The sequence below is a fragment of the Dipodomys ordii genome, unplaced genomic scaffold (genome assembly GCF_000151885.1).
Source record: "Dipodomys ordii isolate 6190 unplaced genomic scaffold, Dord_2.0 Scaffold86, whole genome shotgun sequence".
Lineage (NCBI taxonomy): Eukaryota > Metazoa > Chordata > Mammalia > Rodentia > Heteromyidae > Dipodomys > Dipodomys ordii.
This window is the reverse complement of record NW_012267302.1, coordinates 5,166,709-5,193,436: the sequence shown is the minus strand read 5'-3', so window position 1 is coordinate 5,193,436 and position 26,728 is coordinate 5,166,709. Positions and strand designations below refer to the sequence as shown.

Genomic DNA, 26,728 nt, shown 5'->3' with positions numbered 1-26,728 from the left:
TATTTCTCCCACATCGGGTGATACGTACATTTCTTTCCTTTTGCTTAGTGTCAGCTGTTCCCTCTTTCCATCTCATTCCCTCCCTTCCATCACTGCCCTTGAGTTGCTTAGTTCATTTTCATCAATGTCCAGTGAAGCTGATGGGCCCGTCTGTTGTATATTTTCCCATTTCCCTCTGATTTTGTGCCCTCCTAGCTTCTCTCTACCATATATGTGGTCAAGGACATGGAGTCATTTAGAAATGATATGATTAAATGAGTGGATGACCCCATGTTTTTATTATGGAACTTCTATACCTTGCCAGACTCCTTTCACCATCACTACAATAGATGAATAGATCCCAAGCCAAAAATGGAAAAGGTTAATACCAATAATAATGATGCCAATGACAATTTCAATTATAATAATTACAAGACCAAATCCGAAACAATAATAATCTACGTTTCTGAAAGATGCTCTCACAGGGTCCACGTTACCTATGGGACAGGTCTTTGGGTAATCTTGGTGCAGCCCTTGAGCCCACGGATTAATGATGGTATTAACATTCCTATTCTATACAGGGAGCAATAGGAAGGCCCAACCTTGAAGATAGGCATTTTGGCTCCAGAGCCTTTAACCTTTTGCTACATTGTCACTTTAGGTTTGTATGGTGAGGGATGAGGACAGCATTGGGGAAGGCAGGGACGTTGGCCCACTCTCTGAAGATGTTGTGTGTTTTGATACAAGTCCATGCATCACTAAAATGATTGCAGAGCACCATCCTCCTTTCCATGAACAGGAAAAAGACAAGGCTCAAGGAAAAGCAGGGCAGTCAGTTGAGGGCTGTCAGGAAGGACATGCCTGCTTTTTTTCAGAGTGGACTATTGCATTAATTTCCTAGTCCTGTTGTGCAAAACAGATGCCACAGACTTGGTTCTTAAACAGCAGGGATTTCCTTTCACAGTTTTGGAGGGTAAATGTCCAAGATCAAGGTCTCAGCAGGGTTAATTACTCCTGGGGCTATGAGGAAGGGTCTGCTCTAGATTCTCTCCTTGACTTGTAAGCTATCCTCCCTCTCTCATTCCCTCCCTCTCTTCTCTCTTATCCCACTCTTTCTCTTTCTCCTCTTCTTCCTTCTCCTCCTCTTCCTCCTTCTCCTCTTCCTCCTCTCTCTCCTCCTCTTCTTCCTTCTCCTCCTCTTCCTCATCTCCCTCCTCCTCTTCCTCCTCCTCTTCCTTCTCTCTTTCCTCTTCCTCCTTCTCCTCTTCCTCCTCTACTTCCCTTTTCCCTCTCCCTTCTCTCTTCTCTCATACTGGGGATTAAACCCAGGAACTCATGCACACTAAAAATGATCTACCACTTGAGCTATACTTACAACCCTTTTTTACTTACCTTGTTTTTGAGATTGAATGTCTCTAACTTTGCCCAGTCTGGAACTCATGATCTTCCTACCTCTACCTCTAGAGTATCTTAGATTAAAGTATGTGCCACTACCTCTTTACTCCTGACTATATCTGTCTTTGTCCTGGCCATCAGATCCAGCTAGCTGCTTAAGGAGTCACTTTGAGCCTTTGCAGGTGGTTCTCTTCATCATCCTGCAAACTAACCATGTTGGTTAGTGCCTTGTTCAGAGTACTTTCTTGTATTCCTTCCAATGTATAGCAACCTGCCTGATTCCTCTGGGTCTCCCCACAGTGCAGCAATATTGGTTGGTATGCACAATGGCACACCATTGGACTTTCTTCTAATGATACTAACTCCAGAATCATTGATTTAGAAGCAGAAGAGCAGAGGGCCACCTGCCTCTTCACTTTCCATGTAGGACAAGGATCTGTCAACAGCCCAAACCAAGATAAGCACTCAAAATTACTATAGGATCAGACCTAGTAAAGAAATGTATCTTCTCCTGCCTGAAGTAATCACTAATACTTCTTTTCCTGGAATTACCTTCTAAGCACCCTCCCATACACAAGAATACAATGACTTTGGAGCAATACTGGTCTTTAATAAGACAATAGATCAATCAGTCAATGCTTCTTACCTCCCATCTTTGCCCTCCTGACAATTCTTCACCTACTCCCTTTGGACTTTTTCTGCCTAAAAGTGGTCCAGTTGTTCAAAGCTCCCTCCATCTACTTTGCTCCCAAGGAGAGCTCACTGCTTCAAAGTGTCGTCTAGGCTCACCCAACATTTGCAGTTAAATCCTTCTTATATCCCCAGCTATTCTAGAATATCTCAAACCCACTGCTTGGGGGAAACAACACATTTTGTTTCTGAAAGACATTTCATTTTTTATAATGCACTTCTCTATTTTTATAATGTGCTACTGTATTGTTTAAAAGCATGACCTCGGTTTTATGTAACTTTGATTCATTGTTGGTCATACTGGAACAGTCAACATCATCATCCACTTGGCCGAAGAGCTCTGGCACTCCTGGACCTTTGGCTAGGCAACACCATGGCTTGAGCCCTATTTTGTTTTTGGCCTTACTTCTTGGAGTGAGATGGGTCCTAAGATGGGTCCTTCCCATCTTGTCTGGCTCAGGTCAGATGCTCATTTGTTTAGGAAGCTCACCTTGCTGCCAGTGAAAACACAGGCAGTGCACAGCTTCGTTTCTGGTGCCCTCCCTCCTATCTATGTTACCTAGGTTACTTTGCCCTAACACATACCATGATGTTCTGCATTTTCTGCCTCCTGCTGCATTGTGAAACCTACCCTTCATAAGGCATTCTATCTTAATCATGACTGTATCTTCCTTTCTTGGCTCAGAATAGGAGATTCCTGTTTATTTGATCACTTTGCTGATTAAAGAAACCAAAGTTAGAATTCCAGGTCCTGTGGATGGTATAAAAAGGAAATATGTATGTTCAGGGAGATTTCTGATGTTTCTCAGAGTAAATCCTTTGGGAGAAAAATCTGGATGATGTGTACAAAAATTATCCAGACCAGCCCAAGAGATTTGTGGAGAGGAAGCAGAGTGTAGAATAGGGTACATCTGACACTACCTGCCTACCTCTGGGTGTTCCAGTACAAGTCATGGTTTGTAAAACTAGTGTCAAATTGCTCAGCTTTATCTGGACCCCTACCCCAATTAGTGAAACTTCACATTCATTTTCTTCGTATTATTAGTGAAGGAGACTGATGATCAGACGTACTTCTGTAGTTTTCTAAGATAAAGGTTAAAGGTCACCATTTCCAAGGAATACTCCTTTGGAAGAACCAAACCAAAACACATCTTCTCTCTTCCAGGCATAAATTTTATATAATGAGCTCTTGTTAGCTTATTGCAATGTTTTCTTCCTTGCTGATATTATGTGGACTTAGTCTTTTAAGCCCTGAATGCACTGGAGGTGGATCATCATCTTTTCTGAGATCCAGTTTTAACCAAGAAACATCAGCAAGAGGATTGGAACTTGGCTCTTCATTTTCAGAACAAGTTTATTAGACCATTTTGGGAGGCCATCAAGGGCTGGGGAATATTCGCTTGATGCAGTTTTATCAAACCTTTTCTCTGAAGCAGCTTCTGTCTGCATGCCTATAGCAGTCACTGCTTATCTATGGACTTATTGAAACATTTTCAAGAACTAAAGGAAAACCCCGAGAATTTGCTCTTACCCTGCCCTGTGACCAGTTCTCTGACCTTTTATTTTAGATTTCTTGACTCATCTCTCAGTATTTGAGAGGTGACTGGGTGATTTCCAACACCTCAAGATCTCCTAGAAGTTTGGCCATGGAGGTACTGCTTTGAGTTGGTTTCTTCTTCTACTTTTTAGACCAGATATGTCAGTTGCTAACGTCATCCAGCATGGCCATTGAAGCTAACTCTGCAGGATCTTCTCACATGGTATTTGTCATCTCCTGGTCTAAAAGCAAATCCTCAGGAAAAAATGAATACCAAGTTTTCCTGTCTTATGTTGGGATAAGGCAGACTAGCTGGCCAGTTGTCTTTGAACCAAATTAAAGACATTGTTATATTATTGTCTCACTCTATGCATTCTGGATATATTTCTAAGGAAGAAATATTAAAACAAAAATAAAAAGTATCCTTTGATGTTGGAAGTAAGACTGTTTGAAGGACAGAATCACCTTATCATACACTTCTGAATAATGTAGATCTATTTCTTTTATAAAAAAAAATTGACTTAGTGGGCTGGGAAGGTGGCTCAGTGGTAGAGCGCTTGCCTTGCATGCATGAGGCCCTGGGTTTGATTCCTCAGCACCACATAAGCAAAAAGAAAAAAGCCAGAAGTGGTGCTTTGGCTCAAGTGGTAGAGTGCTAGCCTTGAGCTGAAGAGCTGAGGGACAGCACCCAGGCCCAGATTTCAGGCCCCACGACTGGACCCCCCCAAAAAAAATTTGACTTAGCAATATTATTTGGGCAGGTTAACTTCAGTGTGAGAATGATTCAGTTAGGTCTGCCTGGGAACATGTCTTAGTTTTATGTAGTTAGCCTTATAGAAACCAATAATGGCTTCCCTCCAAACTTGGATGTGTACTTGTATCAGAAATAGAATTATGGTTGGTGATGCAGAGACCTTTTATTTTGCTGGTCCTGGAACTTGGATGCTGTCCCTGAGCCTCTTTGTACACAAGGCCTAGCACTCTACCACTTGAGCCACAGCATTACTTCTGGCTTTTTCTGAGTAGTTTATTGGAAATAAGAGTCTCGTGGACTTTCCTGCCCTGGCTGACTTTGAACTGCGATCCTCAGATCTTAGCCTCCTGAGTAGATAGGATTATAGGCGTGAGCCACTGGTGCCTGGCTGGCATTTTTTTTAATGCTGTGGAATGGTTAATTCTTTCTGATTTTATTATCATTCCTAACATAATCCAGGAGGTTCTGCCAACCCCACCGGAGGGGAGGCATCTATGAGCCATCTTCTTTGGCTACCTACAGACAAGGCAAGAGGATGGTGCATAGAGCCCTGATTCAAGACAGGTTTATTAAGATGCATCTGAGCTTGAGGCTCTCATCCACAGGATGCTGCATTGGGAAGCGAAGGAGGGGGGCATCATCGGATGCTTAGTGCAAATACAGTTGTCAAGGCGAGGAGCAAGGGTGTTGTTTAGTATTGAAATCATGTATTCCAGATGTGGGCATTTGGTAGTCAATCTGTTCTGAAGTGACATGCTGCTGAATCTTTAAAGGGCTTCAGCCAGAGAGAGCAAAATCTGATTGGGCAAATTGCTAAAATATTTAAAGTGCAGCCTGTTAAAGCTTTTACTGCGAAGAGCATCACGTCAGAAGTTGTAGTCAGAAAGAGCGAGTAATTGGCTTTCCATCCTGATGCTAGTCAGCCAGCATGAGCCTCTATTCCTATTCCTTCCTCTTCATTGCCGATGCTAATAGTAACCCTTTGTGTGTGTGTGTGTGCATGCGCGCGTGTGCACACACATACACACACACACACACACACACACACACACACACACACACACACTGAGGAAATTGGATATCTGCTAAAACCGGAGAATGAGGAATATGATGGTCTTATAAGGGGAAATTGAGGCCACAAAATGACATAAAGCCTATTCATGATAAAAGAGGCAAGAGCAAGACACAAATGTTACTGGAAAAAAGATCTAGCAAGTATACTTCTAGGTGGGTGGTAATGGTTTAGGACAGTTGTCTTTGATGGGGTGGATTCTACAAGCAAGAGATGGACACTAGTAGCAGCCACTTTCTCTGCATCTTTCATCTCCTCTGAGATATAGCTCAAGGGGCACTTTCCATATATAATTTATCGCGGTTTTCCATTTAGCATTGCCTGTCCTTTTCTCCCCAGGCACGACCCCTTGTTAATTCCTGGCAATGATCAGATTGACAACATGGACTCTAACGTGAAGAAGTATGACTCTACTGGGATGTTTCACTGGTGTGCGCCCAAGGAGATCGAGAAAGTCATTCTGGTGAGTGACTGATGCCCTCCACTTCCACCCACCATGACGTCTACCTGGAGTGAGACTCCTCCAGTACGTCGTGGATGATGTTGTCCCTGGCCTCAATTGTTTCTGATGATTGAAGTTCTGCACAGAGATTTAAGCAGCTAGAAGCTTGGTCAGGACATGAGCCAAGAGCAGAATTTTCTGTCTCTGAATATTTGTCAGCTCATTGCAATCATCCTGCAGTAAGGCATCCATCATGAGAGGCAGGATGTGTGTCATTCTACTCCATGTCATCCTAAGAGCAGAGCCAGCCTACGCCATCAGGTGGCCACATGGCTTTGGGCGCATCTCCTCTCTTGGTAGTATATATATGTGGGTTAATATTAATAATATTATTATTATTACTTCAGCTCACTCATGGGTAAGAAGATGAGGTGAGAATAGCCCTCACTAACACGGTTATTAGAGAAATTTAAACCCAACATATGGCTCCATGGAATTGCCTGTTCCTTTTCCTGTTTTTAATAATAATATTGGCACTATTGTCCTTCACTGTTATCCGTCAATGCTACCTGCACTGTTGCTTAATTACAAGCATGTCTCTGAAACCTTACAGATAATAACCTCATGCATCTGTGGTCCTCCCTAGCACATGTTGAAGGCAGACAAGTGTGTTTGCTGATGACACTGTAGAACCACCATGGGGAGGAGGATGCTCAGATCCCAAGCTCATGGGTGGTGCCTGAGCACCTTCATTGCAGTGTGCTTCTGTTCTGTCACAGAAATGTCAGCAGAGATAACAATCCGATCTACTCTAGGGTATTTGGCCTATTAACAGCTTTAGGTTTTAATGCTTACATTGGCTTTCCTAGAGTTTATTGTCTTGCTCATCCACAAAAAAGTGGATTAATAATTGGGAAGATCTGATGGAAGGGTTCTTTCTCCCTTCTGCCTCTAATCCGCAGATGGCCGAGGCCTTTCTCCTTTGTCAGCTAGGGAAATCCTATCATTCCTGAGGTCCTGGCCACTCTTCCCTAATAAGGACTTTCCACGTCCTCAGAATGGCTTTGTATGCTTATCCACTAGATTTGTTTCTCCTGTGTTCTATTGAGTGTGTGTTTTCTCAGTTATCAAGGAGCATTTCAAACCAGTAAAGTATTCTGCTGGAGGCTGTCTCTGAGATGGGAAAGCTACAGACAGAAGTCCAGGAAGTAAGAATTCTCAGCAAACTGTCCTTGTGTCACTTACCAGGAGTGAAAATGTTCTAAACACTGTTTTTTTTTTGGTACATTTCTTTCTTGTGGTTCTGATCACACATTGACCTTACTAGTCTGAATTTGTACCCTTTCCCACTTGTGGCAGATCATAGGCTGGGTGCTCCATCAGGGACCCACGGTTTCAATGATTTGCCTAGACTTTCCTGAGCAGTGGCATTCAGTCAACATCCTTTCCTGGAAAGAAAGACAGCAGGGAATGTTCTTCTGAAAAGGATATCATTTTAGAAAACATTCATTGCAAGCCTACTATGTGTTAGTCACTGCTCTTGTTCCAGAGGAAGAATACCTACAGCATGCAGTCTACGGGAACATAGAGAACACTTCTAGATAGGCAAATGAGTGCGCAAGAATATTTCAGATATTAATGAAGTGCCATGAGGGAAACAAGGCAGGGTCCTAGATTAGAAAAGGACAGGGAGGGGCTGCCTGGACAGGTTGATCTACAGAGGTACTTCTGTAACAACACTGGAGTAGCGGTAAGGACATGAAGGATCAACTGTGTGACATGCTGTCGACCCACTGGGTACAGGACATTCATGGTTTCTGGAATTATGATGTAGAAGAGATGGTCCTGATCTTGAGGAAATGATCATAATTGGATGGAATATAGAAAATGTAACCATGGAATATAGAAAAATGTAACGGTAGAATAACCTCCTAAGATCGAAGGGCTGTGGGGCGCAGAGTGCTATTCAGACATCAGGGAGATGTACCGGTGTGTGTTTAATATACAGAGGTGTTGTCAGAAGGGCCTTAAGGCCATGAATTCAGGCCCAGCTCGGGGCAGGCCTTGAAGGATGGATGTCCAGAGAAACATGTGAGTAATTTTTAAAAAATGTGTCTTAAACTTGGCAGAATCACTCTCCCAGGGCTGAGGCATATGGATTTTTTTTTAAAGTTGTTTGTTTGATACTGTCATGGAACATTTGAGAATTGGTATTTTGATCCCAGATTGAATTTTCTAGGGTCAGTATCTGGGCATGGGACACTCTGTTAACTGGTGCCTAACCAACCCTAGATTCTAGATTTCTAGCATCCATTTGTATTCCCTCTGGTTCGGGGAGGGCAGGCAGCCTCTCATGTGACCAGGCCAATTAAAAACAATTCGGGTTCCCCATCACAGCACACCACACATTGGTTGACTGTTTGTGGTACCATGTGCCGAAAATGTTCATGAAGCGCAGGTAACTAACACCAGGTCTCCTCATGAGTCACAGGTGATGTGAGCTCCCCGAGGGGTCCTCTTTGGTCACAGTTTATAAAGCACTTCTTATAGGTTCCCTTGCATTGTTACAGAGAGAAAGCAATAATGATGACAGCCTCTGCTTTATTCTAACGATCAGGGAATGAAAGCTTGCTTCCTCCTCTCCTTGGAGGTTACTATAATAACCCTGACATTGCCGTGAATTGCAATATTGGCATTTAAACAATCAATACACTGGTCAATGCTAGGGATTAAACCAAGCAGGGTTTTATATGTGCACTGGACATTAATATGCCTCCCCCAAAGCATTGTAAACCACATGGGGCCATCCAAGCATGCAGCGGGTGGTCAGAGAGTACCGTAGACACTGCAGGATGCATTGAGTTAGAAGAAGAGGCAGAGAAAAGACCACATCTAGCCTTCTTGTATTGTACTCTTCACTGGTACCATGCACCAAACAGCCATGGTGGCTAAGCTTTTGTATTTTCTAAGAAACTGAAGTCTTCTTCATTGAAGTATTTGTCTCCTTTGTGAATACAGACCCGGAGTGGGAGGAAGAGTCTGTTTGTCTTTCTGATTTGTCTGTAAACCCTTTTAGTGATATTCTTGGAGGGTTCTTTCTTATATATGGTGAGCACTTCTAGGGATGACCCTGAAACACCAAGACAGCATTGGACAGGGGTCAACAATACTTTCCTGTAAATACATGATTTAGATCTTGAGAGCCTTATGCTCTGTGTCATAACTGGTCAACGCTGCTGTTACAGCGTGAAGGCAGCCATAGAAAGTACCTACATGTATGAGCTGGGATGTGTTCCAATAAAACTTTATTGTGGTTTGAATTTTATATCATTGTTGCCTATGATGACATGTCCTGGTTTTATTTCAACCACTTCGAAATTCAGAAGCTACATTTGGGTCACTGGTCACACAACATGCAATGTAGTGAACCAGACAGAGTCTGAAAGTCCCTCACTTTCGATATCACATTCTATCTTCTTGTGCCATCATATACGATGACACTTCACCAAGAAGTCTAAAACTAAAAACTCAGATTCCTTAAGCAGAGACCCACAAGGCATCCAACCATTTTAGAAAAGAGCGTGGAAAGGGATCTCATGTTTATCAACAGTATCATGGAAACTACAACTTCCTTTTCTAACTCACAAGAACAATTGCTTTCATCTCACTTTCTTCCTGAAGATTGTTGCAAAATATCTTTTGCTCATGTAGACATATGACATACCTTTCTTAAATCTGTTGCCCAAGTAGGTAGTGACAGATGAATACATGTTTATTTGTATTTGTTGTATAAATATAATATCTACATATACACTCAAATATGTAGAAAATTTGGGTATAATGAAATTGATAGCTGCATGAGGAAACTCTGCAGTACTATAATGAGATACCAGAAGCAGCTATAAAGAGAAAAGGCTAGCTCATAGTTTTAGAGATTCAAAATCCAAAATTGGGCTCCTCATTTATTTGGTCTCTGGTGAGAGGAGTGGAGGGTATCTTATCATGGCAGGACCACATGGAGGAAGCAAACAATCACATTTGGAATAAGAACAAAGGATAAGTATGACCAGGCTTTCTCCTTTTTTGGTAACTGATCCTTTCGGACACTCAAGGGTTCACAAGAGAACTACCAAAGGCATGACACCTAAGCTACCTCACACCGCCAATGACCTGAGAACCTCCCGTGAAGGCCCACCTCCCAACTTTTCACTATAGAATAGTGAATCCTGGGCTCATTGAGGGATATCAGACAACACCCAAGCCAAAACACTATCCCATAACAAGAACCCAACCAGTATTCACTTGGTTCTTTGCGCCCATGATGTTTTCTGACCTTACATAAATGCCGTGAGGTCTTTTCTCCAATGCCTCCCTGCCTTTTCTCCCCATTTCAGACTCGAAGCGAAGCAGCCATGACCGTCCTGAGTGGCCACGTGGTGGTCTGCATCTTTGGGGATGTCAGCTCAGCCCTGATTGGCCTTCGGAACCTGGTGATGCCACTCCGGGCCAGCAACTTCCACTACCATGAGCTCAAGCACATTGTGTTTGTGGGCTCCATTGAGTACCTCAAGCGGGAATGGGAAACACTTCACAACTTCCCTAAAGTGTCCATATTGCCTGTAAGTACAAGATCATGTTGTTGATGCTTTTTCTCTCCCTTTTATTCACAAAGAAAAAAATCCCAGGTGGATATGATCATTGAAGCTTTGATCACATCTCTGCTTCTTCATCTGGGTTTGGGCCTGAGGACGCAGTCCTTTCCTCAGTGCTCGGTCTAGGAAAATCCAAACCCTAGGAGACCTTATTAAAAGGAAATGTGTAGGCCAGTGCAGTCTCTCATCAGGGCTGAGTTAAGTTGGTATCACATCTGTTAGCCATGTCAGGATCTAAACTCTCTCTTGCCTACACAAAGCAAGGTGTTTCCACATTGTGAGACTTACACAAAGAGTTTACATTTAAAAGTGTTGATGGCATTTTACATAAGACACCGTTAATGCTTAGAAAACATTTGATTTGAGCTACCTTCTGTTTTTGCTAAATAAATGTAAATAACAGAGTTCTTTATTTCTGCTATACACAAGGTTAGCCTTCTCTGTGGACCACCCCAATGCATTTGTTTAGAAGCCCAGCAATGTTTCCATGGCTCTGTGTATGTGTGTATGTAGGTGAATGCCTGTCATATTTTTTTTACAAATATTAAATTCTCCATCTATAAAGAGGAATTCAAGATTTCACAATTTAGTGAGAGTTTATGGGATACATGATTTAGGAGTCAGATAACTCTTTTCTAATCATGGTCAATGTATACTTGCATAAAGATGTAGAGTATTGTGGTTTTCAACACTTCACGTAGTGGGTTGTCAATTAATATTTTGTCTTCAAACATTTTCCTTATAAATTTATATATTCTGAAATGGAACAAGGTGGAATTCTCTACCTGTGGAGAGGCCATGTTTTCCTCCATTTGTGAAATCAAAAACTATTATTTCTGTTATGAACTTCCAGAACTTTAGGGATGAAAAAAATAAACCAAGTAACTTTATGCATTAAAAACACGCAAAGATCCATCTACAAGCAGTACACGTAAGTTACCCCCATTTGCCTGTCATGTAACTGGCCCAGTAGGTCCTCAATAAATATTTAAAGAAGTAAACCATCTCAGATACATCTCTATGAGATGCAGGGATGGAAGCCAAATGTGTAAGTGAAAGCATGTATTTTAAGATAGTCATCGAAAGACAGATGAAAGTCTCACAAGAACATCGACATTTACTGTTTATAGTTTGCTAATTTCAGAAAAATGATTTTATGCTTTCAGAGTTATCATACATTTGCTGCTACATGTAGTCCTCAGACCTCTGAGCCCAAAGTTATCTTTGTCAAAAGTTAGTGGTTTGATGGTGTGTGTGTGTGTGTGTGTGTGTGTGTGTATGTGTGGTATATCTGTAGAGGGTTGGATGTGTTATGTTTTGTATTTCTATGTTTATGTGCATGTGTATTTGTGTGTGTGTGTGTGTGTGTGTGTGTATTTCCTTCTGAGTGTCCCCCTATACATTTATTCACCTACCTCCATGGACATGAATAAGATCTCATATTTACAGAACCTTTACAAACCCTCTAAAATGTAACACACTCAAGCACAGTGGATTGTACAAAGTGGACCTTGGCCTATGTCTTTTCATAATTCATTATTTAAACAGGCTGGGCGCTGGTGACTCAAGCCTGTAATCCTAGCTACTCAGGAAGCCAAGATCAGTAGATCATGATTCAAAGCCAGTGTAGGCAGAAAAATCCCCCTGAGACTCTTATCTCCAATTGACCACTCAAAAGTCAGAAGTGGAGCTGTGGCTCAAAGTGGTACAGCACTATCCTTGAGCAAAGGAGCTCAGGGACAGCACTAAGACCCTGAGTTCAAGCCCCACAACTGACAATTTTTTAAAAAATATTTAAACAAGTAACATGTATAGCTCAATTCAGGGAAACAGGAAAGCTTTCTTTTTTGTGGCTTGAAATCATATGTCTACAACTGTACAGGGTTGTATTGTCACAGTTGTACAGGATTCTCTACAAGATGAAAAAAATTTTAATATAGATGAAGGCAGCTGAGGCTTATGCACTGACAATCCAATGTAGGAAACTGACCAAGAAAGCATAGAAAAAGCCATCCTTTCCTTCTCCCAGGGGTTGCCAAACGAGCACCTGGTCATAGTCACTTCTCAGCACCCCTGTCGCCACATATCATTCATCTATGGTACCAGCTTGAAGCAATAGTCGGGGAGACTTACAACAAAATCTTGACTGCCATAAGTCATAAGGGAAGGTTAACAGGCTCTGTAGTATCTGTTTTCCCAAAGTCACTTCTTCAAGAAATCAGAGAAAGGGAGACAATAGAGATACAGGAAGCATTTAGCAAGTCCTGGATTTGTATGGCCTACATATTGAGTACAACTAGGGTCAGAATTCAGGCAAGGGGAAGCTAGACCCTAGGAGGCTGGGGGCTGGAAGCGAGTCCCAAGGTGGTGTCTTATGCTTCTGGGGAGCTCTGACGTGAATGGCCTCATCATTGATTGAGCCAAGGCCTTGCCCTTCTATTATACCTATGTTACCGTCCTACACTGTCATTAACACTCAGTGTGGATTTTTCCATTGTCTTCTGTTTTTATAGGGATTAAAAAATCTGTTTACTGACTTATTTATTTTTAATTACACTGGTAATCTACAAATTCATTCTCTTTATAAAAATTTAAACAATATAGAAGTATATAAAGTCAAAAAGCAAACTTTCCCTTTCATACCCTCCATTCTTTTCCTCTCCCTAGAGGTAATTACTGTTATTAGTTTAGTATGTATTTTTTCCTTGAGTTTTCTCCTTTGAATTTGCATATATTTATAAATATGTTTATAAATATATAATTTTATTTTGAGGGGTTTTTGTTGTTATGAATGAAGCTAAAGTTTTCCAATTGTTCTGGAACTTTTTATTTTTAACTTGCTCTCCTATTTTAGAGATTATTCCAAATCACAGACTAAGAAGAGCTAGATTTGTCTCTGCTTGTTGTAGTCTCTTCCATTGTCCATGACTCATAGCATATTTAACCATTCCTATGTTGTATAATTGTGTGACTTGTTTTTAGTTCTTGCTGAAAATAAGCAAAAGAAAAAAAATCACATGACTGGACTCTTTCTCCTTTCAGTCTCCCTTCTGTGAAGATAGGCTGTACTTCTTTCCACCATCTCCAAACTGAGCAGAGCTCTGAGCGCCAACCCAACCCACTCTGCTCCCTAAGTTCTCCTTGGCTACACTGGAAATTCTAGTTGGAACTGCTGTCTTTAGCCTGAGACAGAAGTGACCTGCTATTAAATAAACCGGCATTTGGAACCCACCCCCTCGTTACATTCTGAAAGCCAGAGGTTGCCACAGGACAGTTCCTTAAATCAAGACGATTTCCAGGCAGGAAGAAGATGTCGACCCCGGCATTATTCCTCCTGCGTTTGTTAGTAATAGCTTGATTGAGTATTGAGAGCCAGCCTGAAATGCTGCCATCAGCACTGACTACCCTTTAGATTAGCACACAGCCCCTATTCCCTGAAATGTAGTTAGGCCAGCTTAATGTCAAGGCATAAAAAAGATACTTGTTAAATAATTTCCCAAAGCTCCAGCTCAGTCTTTAATTTGTTTTCTTTCCCCCTTCTCCCCTCCTCTCTCTCTCTTTCTTCCTCTCTCTCTCCCCCCTCCTTCCCTCCCTCCCTTCCTCCCTCCTTTTATTTTTCTTTCCTCTATGCCAAAGGGTACGCCATTAAGTCGGGCTGATTTAAGGGCTGTCAACATCAACCTCTGTGACATGTGTGTTATCCTGTCAGCCAATCAGAATAATATTGATGATACTTCGCTGCAGGACAAGGAATGCATCTTGGCGTCACTCAACATCAAATCTATGCAGTTTGATGACAGCATCGGGGTCTTGCAGGCTAATTCCCAAGGTAAGGACAGCCTGTAATACTTCTCTGCTGTGCCTACGGGGGACAGGGGCTGGCAAGAGGGATATCCTTCACTCAGTAATTCAAAGAGGCTCACGTCAGCCTGCCTGCCAGTGAAACTTGTGGTGGCCGTGATGTCTTTCAGAGCAGCATCTGCTCCTCTTCTTACCATCCCAGGATGCCAGCCTGATCCCTGATTTATGCCTTCACCTCAAATGCACACTGGGTTGCTCCACAGACAATAAACAAGTTTTTAAATGACCATTCCCTCAGCCTTTCCCAACAGTGGCTTTATGGCCAAGGTCACCAGCTAAGTATCAGAGCATTGGGGAAAAAATGCTAGCTGTACAACTTCCCATGTGTGTGTGTGTATATATATATATATATATATATATATATATATGTATGTATATGTATATATATATATGGATATATATATATATATATCCATCCATCCAACTGAGATGGCAATGTTAAGTTGTTCCATCGTTGAGGCTGTAGCTAAGATTCTGCTGACCAAGGGCTAGTGATCTCTGCAGAGGACACTAAAAGTCATTTAGCAAGAGGTGGCACTTGTCAACACATATATTTTTCCGGAGGTGGTACAACCACTTTAAATGACACCCAGTTGCCTTCTTCTCTGCCTCCAATCTTCCCTGTCACTTACTTTGGGATCCTGGGCAGGTGGTTATAAGAAAAGATGTCATCTCAGAGTCTCAGAGATACAGCATAGCAAAAGCACCATAAGGAATGACCTCTGAAATAAGGAGATGGATGGGTAGGGTGTGAGGCATTTCCTCGTGAGTGACACTTAGTGTGGGATTACCTTGGATTATAGAGTGGTTGTCATGTGTGACCTGGTGGATGGGTGTGGTTGGCTACTTGATGGGGGCTTGAGTCCAATCATTCTAGGAAGTGGAAAAAACATGGTCCACAAAGGCTGCAGTTGCCTGGACAGGCATCTTACTGAAGGCTGGGCAATGGTTCATATACAGGGCTTCCTGGAAGCTCAGCTTGGTCATCCATTATCTTTTTCTTTTAAATTTTGTTGTTGCTAGTCCTGAAGCTTGAACTCAGGGACTGGGCAATATCCCTGAGACTCTTTGTACTCAAGTCTAGCACTCTATCACTTGACCCACAGCACCATTTTGGGCTTTTTCTTAGTAATTCATTGGAGATAAGAGTCTCATGGACTTTTCTGCCTGGGCTGGCTTCAAACCATGATCTTCAGATCTCAGCCTTCTGAATGACTAGGATTATAGGTGTGAGCCACTAGCGCCTGGCTATCCATTAACTTTTGACAACTTGGCATCATACCGCTTTCTCAAGTCTGCTCAGCAGTGCAATGAAGCCAGGAGCAGTGGTTTCCGGGCACCCAGTGGCTTCTTTCCTGGCATGGGTTCTGGCACGGAGAGGAGAGCTGGCCTCTCAAAGAAGAGCATTGGGATGACACTGAGAAAATGGAAGTAAAATAGGGCTTGATTCTTTGGAGGTTCAAAGCCAGGCTCTCAAGGGATCGTGACTTTGCTGCTGGGGACTGAGGAGGCGGTGGGGGCTTCCCTGGAGATCCAGAGATTCACAGCCATTTCTGGCGAGGTATGAAGAGCCTTCCACTTCATTGACACCTATGAGTAGACAATGGCGGCCTCTTTAGCTTTGACTTCTACAGCCCTTCTAATGCTTATCACAAAGTCAATTTTCCACATCACATGGAAGTCATGTTGAAATCAGGTAGCATCCATTCTTCTGCCATTAATACCTTGGGTGAGGCCTGATTTTGACCTCCCCAACACCCTCCCTGCTCCTTAAATCAAAATCTTAGCATCTGCCTGTTTAGATGTGCAAGAAGAGCACCATGTCAAGGCTTGGAGAGAGACCCTGAGCTCTGACTGTCTGCTCATGGGAATGGCAAAGCCTGTTGCTCCCTGTATGGCCTGCCCAGGCAACACCAGGGAGAAAGATGCTCTTCCAGGAAGTGAACAAGAAAGGCAGGAATGCTGGCCTTGTCTTGTAAGCCCTTGCTCTTTAACGTGTCTTCGACCACCTTCACCCTAGTATAAGCATCACTGTAAGAAGTGTAATCTCGTGGCTCAGGCCAAATTTAACTGTCAGAAGTTCATTCTAGCAAGATCCTTAGGTGACTTGGATATGCCCGTCTAAGGTACAACAAGTCTCTATACTAGCAAACCTGGTGCAATGAACATGCAACCAGGACAGACTGGTCTCTGGTCCCAGGGAGGCATACGCAGTAGGACTGGAGGCAGAACTTTGGGTAGAGATGAAATGGAGAATGCAAGGGAGGCAGACAAGCACCTTTTCTGCAGCATGCCTGGATTCTCTCCATTCAGTCCTCTTGACTTTCTATAGATGAGAATCTTAGTGTATAATTCATTGACATGTACCTCTGACATAAGGATTTCTTTTCACTCTCTTCAACCTTATCCTGCCTCTCAAATCCAGTATAGTGACCAAAATGCCAACAATGCTTCCACTCTTCTCAAAAAGCCTTGCTTATTATTTTTAGCAAGGAACGTAGATTTGGTCAAGAGAGATGAAGGAAGGAGAAAGGGAACTCCCTTTTCTTGTGAGGAAGGGAAGAAGGGCCTTCTTTCTTTCATATGTGTAACGTGTACACACCTGTGTGGTCTGAATGTTGGAGCCTAGCTCAGAATCTATGCGGTGAAATCCAAGCCCTCATTGAACTGTGATTAGGAGGCAGAGAATGGTGGACAATGATTAAGTCACAAGAGGGAGCTCTCATGAATGGGATTAGAGCCTTATGGAAGAGGACTAGCAAACTTCAGACCCCTCTCTGCCATATGAAGACAAAACTACAGGATGTCACTTATGAACCAGAAAGTGGACTCTCTCAGACACCAAAGAAGCTGATGACTTGATCTTGACCTTCTCAGCTTCCAGAACTGTGAGAAGGAAACTTCTGTCATGCATTAGCCACTATTTGTTATAGCAGCTCCATAGACTAAGAAACATTCACAGCCCAAATAGGCCCAGGATGGGGACCTGTGCCCAGGAGGAGCCATTCTCCAGGCCTCCTGGATATCTGAATAAGCTGAGTGTCCCTTTTTCTGAGAGCCTTTTGGTCAACTGGAGTGTCCAATGGTGGCCTTATATACTTGGAAAAGTTCGAAGCTCCAGGGGAGCAAAGGGTTTCATAGCCTGAGGGTATGCCTCAAGCCCCAAGTTCAAACCTCAGTATTACCAGAAGGAAGAAAAGGAGAAACAGACTTTATGTTACTTTCATTTTAGGAAACAAATGTACCTCTTCTCCAAGCCATAACTCTTCCTTGCTCCTACTACTGCATCTTTTCTTATTATGTATTCTGTGGTCCTTTATGAAACCTTATCTTCTACTTTGTCAGAAGAGGTATGCTCTCATTTCTTTAGAACCCAGCAGTATAGAAATAAGGACTAAGGACAAATGGTGTGCCCTTGTGCCAGAATATTCATATAGCCTTATGGAAAGTTTTTCTAACATAGTTCAGTTGAACATGAAAGAAAGAAAAAGTCTTTACCCTGAGCCCGCAGAGCCTCCATTGAGATTAGTGGTCAGCCACTGCATGGGACTAGGTCCCGCCCCTTTTCTCTTCACTTCCCTCTTCACTGTGCATATCTCCTTCTCTTTTCTAGCCCACATGGTGTCAGAAGTAACCCAGCCGAGGGATTCTGGGCCAGATGATTTCTGCAAGGATGGGAGATGTGATGGTTGGTTGTCAAAAACAATTACAGGAGAAGGTGGCGCACCCCATGCTGGATGGTACATCCGATGTGACATTTGGGTCTATGAGATGCAGTTTTAATATACAGCAGGAAAAACTGCAGTGACAATTATATAAAGCAGGTGAAGCTGCTTCTTGCTGGTCAGCAAACATCAGCTCAGAACCACTTTACAGCTCTTTACCAGCAACTAAGTGCCTTTATTTACAGAGTGCCTGTCACTTCCCTTTGGCTGGAGAGCTGGTGTATTATTTAGCACGCATTTATCTGGGGAAAACATTTCAATTTAAATCAGCTGGTACAACAGTGGCTCTTGCCAGACTGTTTCCCTGTGGTTCTAAAAGACAAGAAGTGTGTCTGATCTTAGAAGGGGGAGGGTTAGCAGAGGGAAGTTCCATTGTTGGAGAGCCTCAGGGGTCAGTACTTGAATAAAGACAGCATGGGCTGGAGTTTTTCATTCTTCCTCTCCTTTTAAATAGCAAGATGTAAAATGAGCATCTTAGAGCTTATTCCTGCATCTTCCGGTGAGGGGTAACTCTTAAGGGAACGAAATAAGTAGAAAGGGGTGTCTCCACATGCATTGTTACCACAAAGGCTAAGGATCCCCTAATGCAGTCTCTCCATAGTTTTGAAGAGGAGACAGCCTCATCCACCATGACAATGCAAGGAGATAGGAGCCAGGTTTGCATAGAGGAATACAGAGGTCTTCCTTTTATCTTCTGAGGCCTTCAGAAGGCTTCTATGAAGAGAGGACAGCTATGGGTGGGTTGAACGTATGGGACTAAGGAATTTAATATGTAATATTTCTTAAATTGCAATGTATTTATAAATGTAAATTGTTGCATGTGGCTAGTGGCTATAATACTGGATAGGTGAAGCCTAGAGCATAGATTTGATGCCCTGCAATTTGGATTTAGGAGAGCCATTTAAGATGTATGTATTATCTTTGAAAACAATGATACTAGGCAAAAAAGAGCATGGCTAAAGATGGGAAGAGACAGAGGCACGGACCAAGTAGAAAAGCATTGCAGTGGTTCAGGAGCTAGAATGGAGGTTGATAACCCAAGCAAAAGTTAGCAAGACTGTCAGAATCAAACTGGCATGGAAGTCCATGCGTGCCCTCCCAGCTATTCAGGATGAGGTGATAGGAGGTTTGAGACCAGATAGGGAAAAGTTGGTATGAGACCTTCATCTGAAAAATGTAAAGCCAAGGATTGGGGGTGTGACTCAAGTGGTAGAGTGCTTTTCTAGAAAGCCTGAGTCTTTGAGTTCAAGTCTTCAGTATTGAGAAAAGGGAAGGGAAGGGACATGCATTTCTTCAGTCACTGCTTAATTCCCGGCTACAAGTGGTACTCACTTGAGATACCTTAAAAACCATTGATTTCTCGTTCATGTCTGAGTGATTGTGATTTGGGGAGTTTGAGTTATACCTGACATCAAGTCTTACAGATGACTCTCACACACAGCCAAGGATGAGGAGGTTTATCTAGGTGGTCCTGAGAGATGTGAGAGGTAAGGAGGTTACTGTTTCTAATGTCCAGATGAGGAAACTAAGGTTTAGAACAATCAAGGCATGATCTAACTGTGCTTTCCTTGCCTTGTGTTCTGGGGATTTGAACCACTAATCTGTGGTGTTGCTTCCTCAGGACAATTCTGTAAGCTTGACTTAATGATCCAGCCTCTTCCTTGCACAATTTTTGGGTTCTCATCAGCATTCCTAAGACTTGAAATGACTTAAGTACAGAAAAAAAGGGATGGAGGACAGAGTTACTTTCTGTCCAACTGTATTTGCCACATGTTTCAAGGTGATATCTGTAGGATGCTAGCTGCCCAGCAGACAGAGCTTCCTGTCCACAGTCTTTGGTAGGTAACAGAGTTAAGATCCAAAACTTACCTTGATGTCCATCATCTTAAAGCCAGCAGTATTTCTCCCACAAAGGAAGCCTGATTTCTCTAACATGGGGTATTTTATGTTCATATTTCACTGTCTGGGTCAAATACGAATGTCGATGTCAGCATTCCTCTGTTCCCTTTCCTGTTCTATGCTTTGCATTTATCTGACTCATGTTTTCTACCCCATAGGTGTCAGCCCAACCCCACAAACACTCAACAAGCACTTGTTGAGTGCCTAGATTGTGCATGGTAGGCATTGCTACCTAGACATGGAACATAAAACACATTTGTGGCACTGCAAGCCTCTTATATCATCATATAACTGGTCTACAATATCACTTTACTGTTGTGAGAGGATTGCAATTGATAGGAGCTCACATTGGGCATAGAAAGAAGAGGATATGAGTTTGAGAGAGATACTTTGAAAAATATGCGTGGAGTGGTCACAGGTGGAGGCAGAGTGCTGGCTTGAGTCAGAGAGAATAGAAACGAGGAGGTGGAGGTACGTGGAGATGTATTAGAGGGAAAGGAAAAAGTACATTTTGGTTTGCAATGCAAGGAATATGTGACAGCAGGGAGAAATGAAGCTAAAAGGTGGGTCAGGCATTAAGAAATCTCTTTTTTTCTTTTCTGAATAAGTAAACTATAAATAATTGTATGAGTTTACAAGTTAAGGAGCTATGGGTAATTCAGCCTCCCTGGGGAGCCACCGATAGCTTCCAGGCATAAGAGTGATAGCACTGGACCTGTGCTTTGGGGAGATTGACCTGGCAGCCAGAACATTGGGTTGAATAGTCAAAAACAAAACAAAACAAAATGGGATGCAGAGATGTTGTTTAGGAGCTGCTTTTTTCTAAAAGGAAGAGAAGAAAACTATGAGCTAAAAAGAGAATGAGAGGTTGTAGCAGGAGGACACTGCAGAGGTAAAACAGACCACAAGGAAGGACAGAACATAAACTTCCTCCCAGTGAGGAGACCCACCCACCTGTAAGAAGAGCCGTGCAGAATGGACAGACAGGCTTTGGGAGAAGGCAGTTTGGGTAAGGTTGCTTAGGGGTGGCTCAGAGATTACAGGACAATGCAGGTGGGTCCTAAAACAAATGGGTAAAAATGGAGTCTCAAGTCCAAAAGAAGATCCCACCAGTGATTTGGCTATTGTCATGCAGTGTCAAATGGACAGAGAGTATCTGAGGAGAAAGGACAGACAGTGTAAGATCAGAGTCTGAGGACTGACTGGGAATTGGGACGCAGAGGGTTGGTTAGAAGCTGAAGCCTGATTGCCATCATCCCAGGGAGGAGCAGAGATATCAAATCCAGGGTACCTGTGTTCTGCCTGGGTTTCCTTGCCTCCTCCACATTGAGTTTTCTATATTCTGTGCCTCTTTATAGCCACCAACTTAAAACAAAAGATAGTCTTCTATGCACGCAGGCTCACACACAGCATAGCCCTTCGTTACCTGAAGCTGTAGTTACACAAAATGAAGGCCTAGACATAAACAGGTGCTTTCCTTTGTCTGTATTTCAGCATAGGTTACAAGCCTCTGGCAAGGTATGACATTTTTCTTTAGAAGGATGGCAGCAGCCCTTGGAGATAGAGCGTTAATTGGGCACATAGGGTCCGCCTTCTCTATCCTAAAGTCTGAGATATCTTTTATGGTTTCAGAGAAGTAAATGTAACTTCAGTTTCAGCTTTGGGTGAGACCATATGGATTAGGATCTCTAAATAAGTAGATAACAAACAGTAGCTGAATACAGGCTGGCTATCTCTTGTTAATGAAAAGCGTGTCATTTGTTTTGAGAAGGGATCGTTTCATTGTGGTCAGTATGAGGCATATGTCAAAAGCTATGAAGATTTAAAGGGAAAAATTTGACAAACTGAAGAATGTTTCAAAGGAAACAATGAGACAGTCCCTGCTCATGTCACTTACCTCAAGTGGTTAAGAATAGCAGTGTTTGTCACTTACTGTATTGGACAAAAACCAGGACCAATGGCTCATGGTGAAAGAGAACCAGATCGTCATCCAACATAAGGAAGACATTTCCCAAACAGAACGGACAGCCTCAAAACATACCGAGTGTCCTATCCATTTGCCAAAGGAAAGTTACTGCCAGACTCTTCCTGATGGGAGGGAGCCAGGATGAGATGAGTCCTGTGGTCCTTTATAACTGAGGGTCTCGGGTATGTCTTGATTTTATTTTTTTATTACATCAGGTTCTGCGTTTTATACGATCTACATTGTTGCTCCAGAGGGAGAGCTCTGGTGTTTGGCAGGATTGGGGTCATGGGTCTTTTAGTGGAAGTGTTCACATCCTTCCTGAATGGTGCTTTGTCTTTGTGTCTGAAGATGCAGAATGGCCTGCACTGGGTGAGCAGCTGTACATCTGGCTTTTCCATTACAGTGACAGACCACCCCATCCCCAACTCCCATGCCACTCTTCAACACCTGCCCTTTCCCACTTCCCTCCCCTTTCCACTTCTCCAGGCCCAGCATCCTGCATTCTCTGATGATCCCTCTTCCCTGCAGACAAACCTAAACACATCACCTCCCATACATCCCCCTTTCCCAAAACCTTCTGCTCCCATATACCATTTCATTACCACCACATTCCCTCTCAATTCTGAAACGGCAGTGGGGGCAGGGGAGGAGAAGCCATTTCTCTTTATACCCACCAAAAGGACAGAGCTCAGTGCTAAAATCTTTTCCTTTCATTGTAACTAAAACTGAAAGTTGGCTTTCATCCCAAAAACCAGAAAGACAATTATACTTAACTGTTCTAGAGATTTATAAATACCACACTAGAGTAGCCTCTAGGTAGTAACTTTAGATACCCAGCCCAATAATTTTCTTTTATTGGTTTGTGATTTAGATCTTATTTTGAGTCCTCTATAATAAGAGTAGTACATTTCATTAAAAGAGCTTGCTAAACAATAAAGAAAAATCTGGTTTAGGGCTCTGAGCAGGTCTCAAGTATGGAAAAGGGTTCTTCCCTGTGGCATTTCTTCTGTGGACATCACGAGATGAATCTCAGCATATGTACTTGAGCAAAGTAACACTTGCAGTTGTTTTTCTCTTTTTCCAGCAACTTCACCTTAAGTGAATTTTTCCTAGACAGTACATTTCATCACATGAGAGATCTTCCTCCTAAGATTGCCATTTGCCATTTTGTAACAGATTCCTAATGAAGGAAACAAGAAATAACAACAGATAAATAACAACACAAAAGATTGAGAACCACTGAGGGCTTTGGCACCTCCCAGACGTGAAGTTCTTTCTAGAAGGTTGTCATCAGGGATGAAATAAGCTTTCTCCTTTCACCTGCACATAGAACATATTTACTTCCCCATTCAGACTGTGCCCAGCCTTGAACTATTGCAGAGGGAGGAAATCTCAGCCTCATAGACAGAAAACAGATGTGGAGTAGTGTTGAGATGGACTGAACTCAGCACCTGAGCATCAGGCTCTCTCACATGTTAGCTTTCTCCTCAAAAGGACTGTGACTGGTTTGTACCTTTTTTTTTTTTTTTGGTCAGGTCATGGGGCCTGAACTCTGGGCCTCGGTGTTGTCTCAACTCTTCAGCTCAAGGCTAGCACTCTACCACTTGAGCCACAGCGTCACTCCTGGCTTTTTTCTTTTTGCTTATGGGGTGTTGAGGAATCGAACCCAGCGCCTCTTGCATGCAAGGCAAGCGCTCTACCACTGAGCCACCTTCCCAGCCCCTGATGACCTGTTAGACAGAAGTTTTTCTCTCTTTCATATGGATGACAAATAGGGGCTCAGGCAAATCCTGCACCTTTTTCAAAAGCTCATAGCTAGTCAAGAGCAAATGGAGCAGATCCCCACATGATTTGATTCCAAACCTGTGCTTTCCTCAGGACATCAGTCTGCTCTAGCAAAGACAAAAGCTTCTGTATTCTTTGGAGACAGGTCCCACATCTGTACATCTGCGTTGTTGGAGCGTTCCTGAGGATACACCTTCCAGGGAAGGAAAACGCATAAGATGTTTCCGCTTCACCTCCAAACTATCCTTGAAGTTTGCTTGGAATCTTTCTTGTCTTTGGGAATCTTCATGGTTGGTGGGGGCGGGGACAGTGATATCCCTGGTCCAAACCATCACAATAGTGGGGTACACCAGGATTTCCTTTGAGTTGACTCTTGGTACATCCCTGCAGCCAAGAGTAGAGAGAAATAGGAAGCATTATATTTAGTCTACTCATGACAGTATGATCGAGTTGTTGTTTTTCCTACCTGCATGTGTGAACGTGTATATTGGTGTGGGGGTGGGGTGGGGTGGGGGTGGGGTTGTGCTGGGACTTCAGGTCTGGGATGGCACTCTACTTCCATTACATAATTGTAGTTGTTGTTTTGCTAGTTAATTGCAGATAAGAGTCTCATGGTCTTTTCTGCCCAGAAATCCTCACACCCTCAATCCTCAAATCCCAGCCTCCTGAGTAATTAAGATAATAGGCAAGAGCCAATATTACCTAGCTTCCCTCCTAATGTGGATTGCATAATTGGATTTTAAAGATGTCTGGAAAACGGTGGAATATTTCTTCTGTCAAGAAACATACGGAGCATTTCCAGGGTTATCTACTTGTTTCTTTCTCCAGGTGGATGCTTTGAAAATATCCATAGAAGATGGATGGAAAACAGACAATGATAGTAAACAGATCCCTTCACCCCCTAAAGCTTAGGATTTTACTTGGGATATTAGGCTTAGACATTTTCCAGAGAAATGGTCCTGTGGGAGCCATGCAAAGTTGTATAATCAAAGGAAGGAGAAGGAAATCCTGTCACTCCATGGACTTCCTATGCTCTGGGATGAAATGCTGGATAAGGATGGGCCCAGCATCCTTTGCCTGACCATCAATTTGCTTTCTATACTTCATGCCTGAAGCCAAGGACTTCTCTTTGCATAGGCTATGCCATCACATCATGGAGCTAATTGGATCCATAGGCAGAAGTGACAGACATATAAAATAGGTTGTATGGCATAATTTGGATGCACATACTTAATAATACAGGACTTGGAGCATTCCAGGGCACCTTGTAAAGTTCATAATAGGAGCCATTTGTAACTTTCTGAGGCATAGATTTAATCCACATGCTGTGGAAATAGCATGCATGCCTCAGTCTAGCAAATGAGCCCAGCCAATCATCCTAGGCATTTTTGTGTCTACCCATCCTTTTATAGGCACAAGCTCATGTGATATCTTCAAACTCTTGTTGCTTTTTTCCTCCTAAGCAGCCCCCAAAAGAAGACAACTGATTTATAAATGACTTTAGTTCTGGATTTATAGAGTATTTAAAGATATAAATGATCCTTAAATGCTGCAATTATATTTTATGAAGTGTTTTGGCAGAAAATTATTTCCTCAAATTCTAGGACAGTATATTAGTCATTAAGCATTTGCTATAATATCCCTAGTAAAGATTTCCTTACCAGATATTTGAAGTGCCACATGGATGGTGCCATAGGGTGTGTCAGGAGATGGCAGAGATGGCTTTGGGCTACCTGCTTTCAGGGGAGTGTCCACAGTCAAAGTGGACTTGAATTTGAAAGTAGGTGATTATTGTAAGTCTAAGTCAAGGGGCTAACAGGCACTTGAAAGGAGCCAAAGCTGGGTGAGAGCCAGCACGAGAGCAGGAAAGTCAATGTGTTTTGCACAAAGAGTAGCTCGTTCTGTATCTACTAATTGTGCCACCAAGAAAATGAAGAGGACATAATTGTAGATGAGTTTGCTATTAACATCTATCTGTTCTCCTGTTGACTGATCTCCCTGACCCCTACTAACTATAGAAATATATTTAAATGTTTAGTCCAGGGTCTCAGATCTAAGAGACACTTAAAGATTTAGCAAGTGAATGGCTGAAGGATTTATTCCTGTTATCTGCTCTTTGCAGTCTGCTCTCTTTAGCATGCCTACAAATGAAATGATGTAGCCTCATACCTTTTAAAATACCACTGGGGACTGGGCAAGGGTTAAAGACTGTTTGGTATTAACATTGAATTTGTCTGCAGGCACTTTGGTCAGACAGCCAAGCCTTCTCTAAATACAAATTGTCCCATTCCTGTAACCTTTGCGAATAGCTCCTGACCCTCAGCCATTTGGCTGGCCTCATTGGATGTACAATTATATAATGCCAGCCTAAGGCCTGAAGAGACTGTGGGATTAAGATCTTCAAAGTTCACAAAGGACAGACAACATCTCTACTTTCTACTCCAGAAGGTGTTGGTTGGTTCCTGCAAACTTCCTGGCAGTGTAGGAATGTTTCTACAAAAGACTAGGGTCAGAGGAACTAAGAAAATAGACTAGGCTGGTCTGGTTATTGAAGGCAAATCTCAAAAATGAATGCCCTTCTGATGGTACCGCCATGCAGAGTCAAGAGACCAGGCTTTAAATTCTTCTTCTGTCCCTCATATAAAGTAACTTTGGTTAAAGCCACCTCACCTGAAACACCCTAAGGAATCATCCTGCCAATATAAAAGATGAGGGCTGTAGAGAGTTCTATTAAGAAAAGTAAATAGTCATGGACTTTACAAATAGTCATTTGTAGTCTAGTTTAATCATGGCACATGCACCCTTTGGACAGTCAGCTTGGGTCCGAATGCTAGTTCTGCCACTTCGTAGGCCCACATCAATGACCATGCTTCCTTGTTCACACTGACATACTATTAACACCTGGGTCACTCGGTGGCTCTCAGAGTCAAATAGGGTGCAGAGCTTTCTGCAACCCATATGGTAATGGTAA

General features: G+C 42.7%; 1 protein-coding gene across 1 annotated transcript in view; it reads left to right on the top strand.

Moving 5' to 3' along the window:
- Kcnma1 (potassium channel, calcium activated large conductance subfamily M alpha, member 1) overlaps positions 1–26,728 on the top strand; it is a 697,588-nt gene that overhangs the window by 623,411 nt on the left and 47,449 nt on the right. The window contains exons 21-23 of the mRNA XM_013025679.1: positions 5,767–5,890; positions 10,264–10,488; positions 14,158–14,350. Coding sequence (XP_012881133.1) covers positions 5,767–5,890; positions 10,264–10,488; positions 14,158–14,350 — 542 coding nt within the window. The remainder of the gene's footprint in view (positions 1–5,766; positions 5,891–10,263; positions 10,489–14,157; positions 14,351–26,728) is intronic.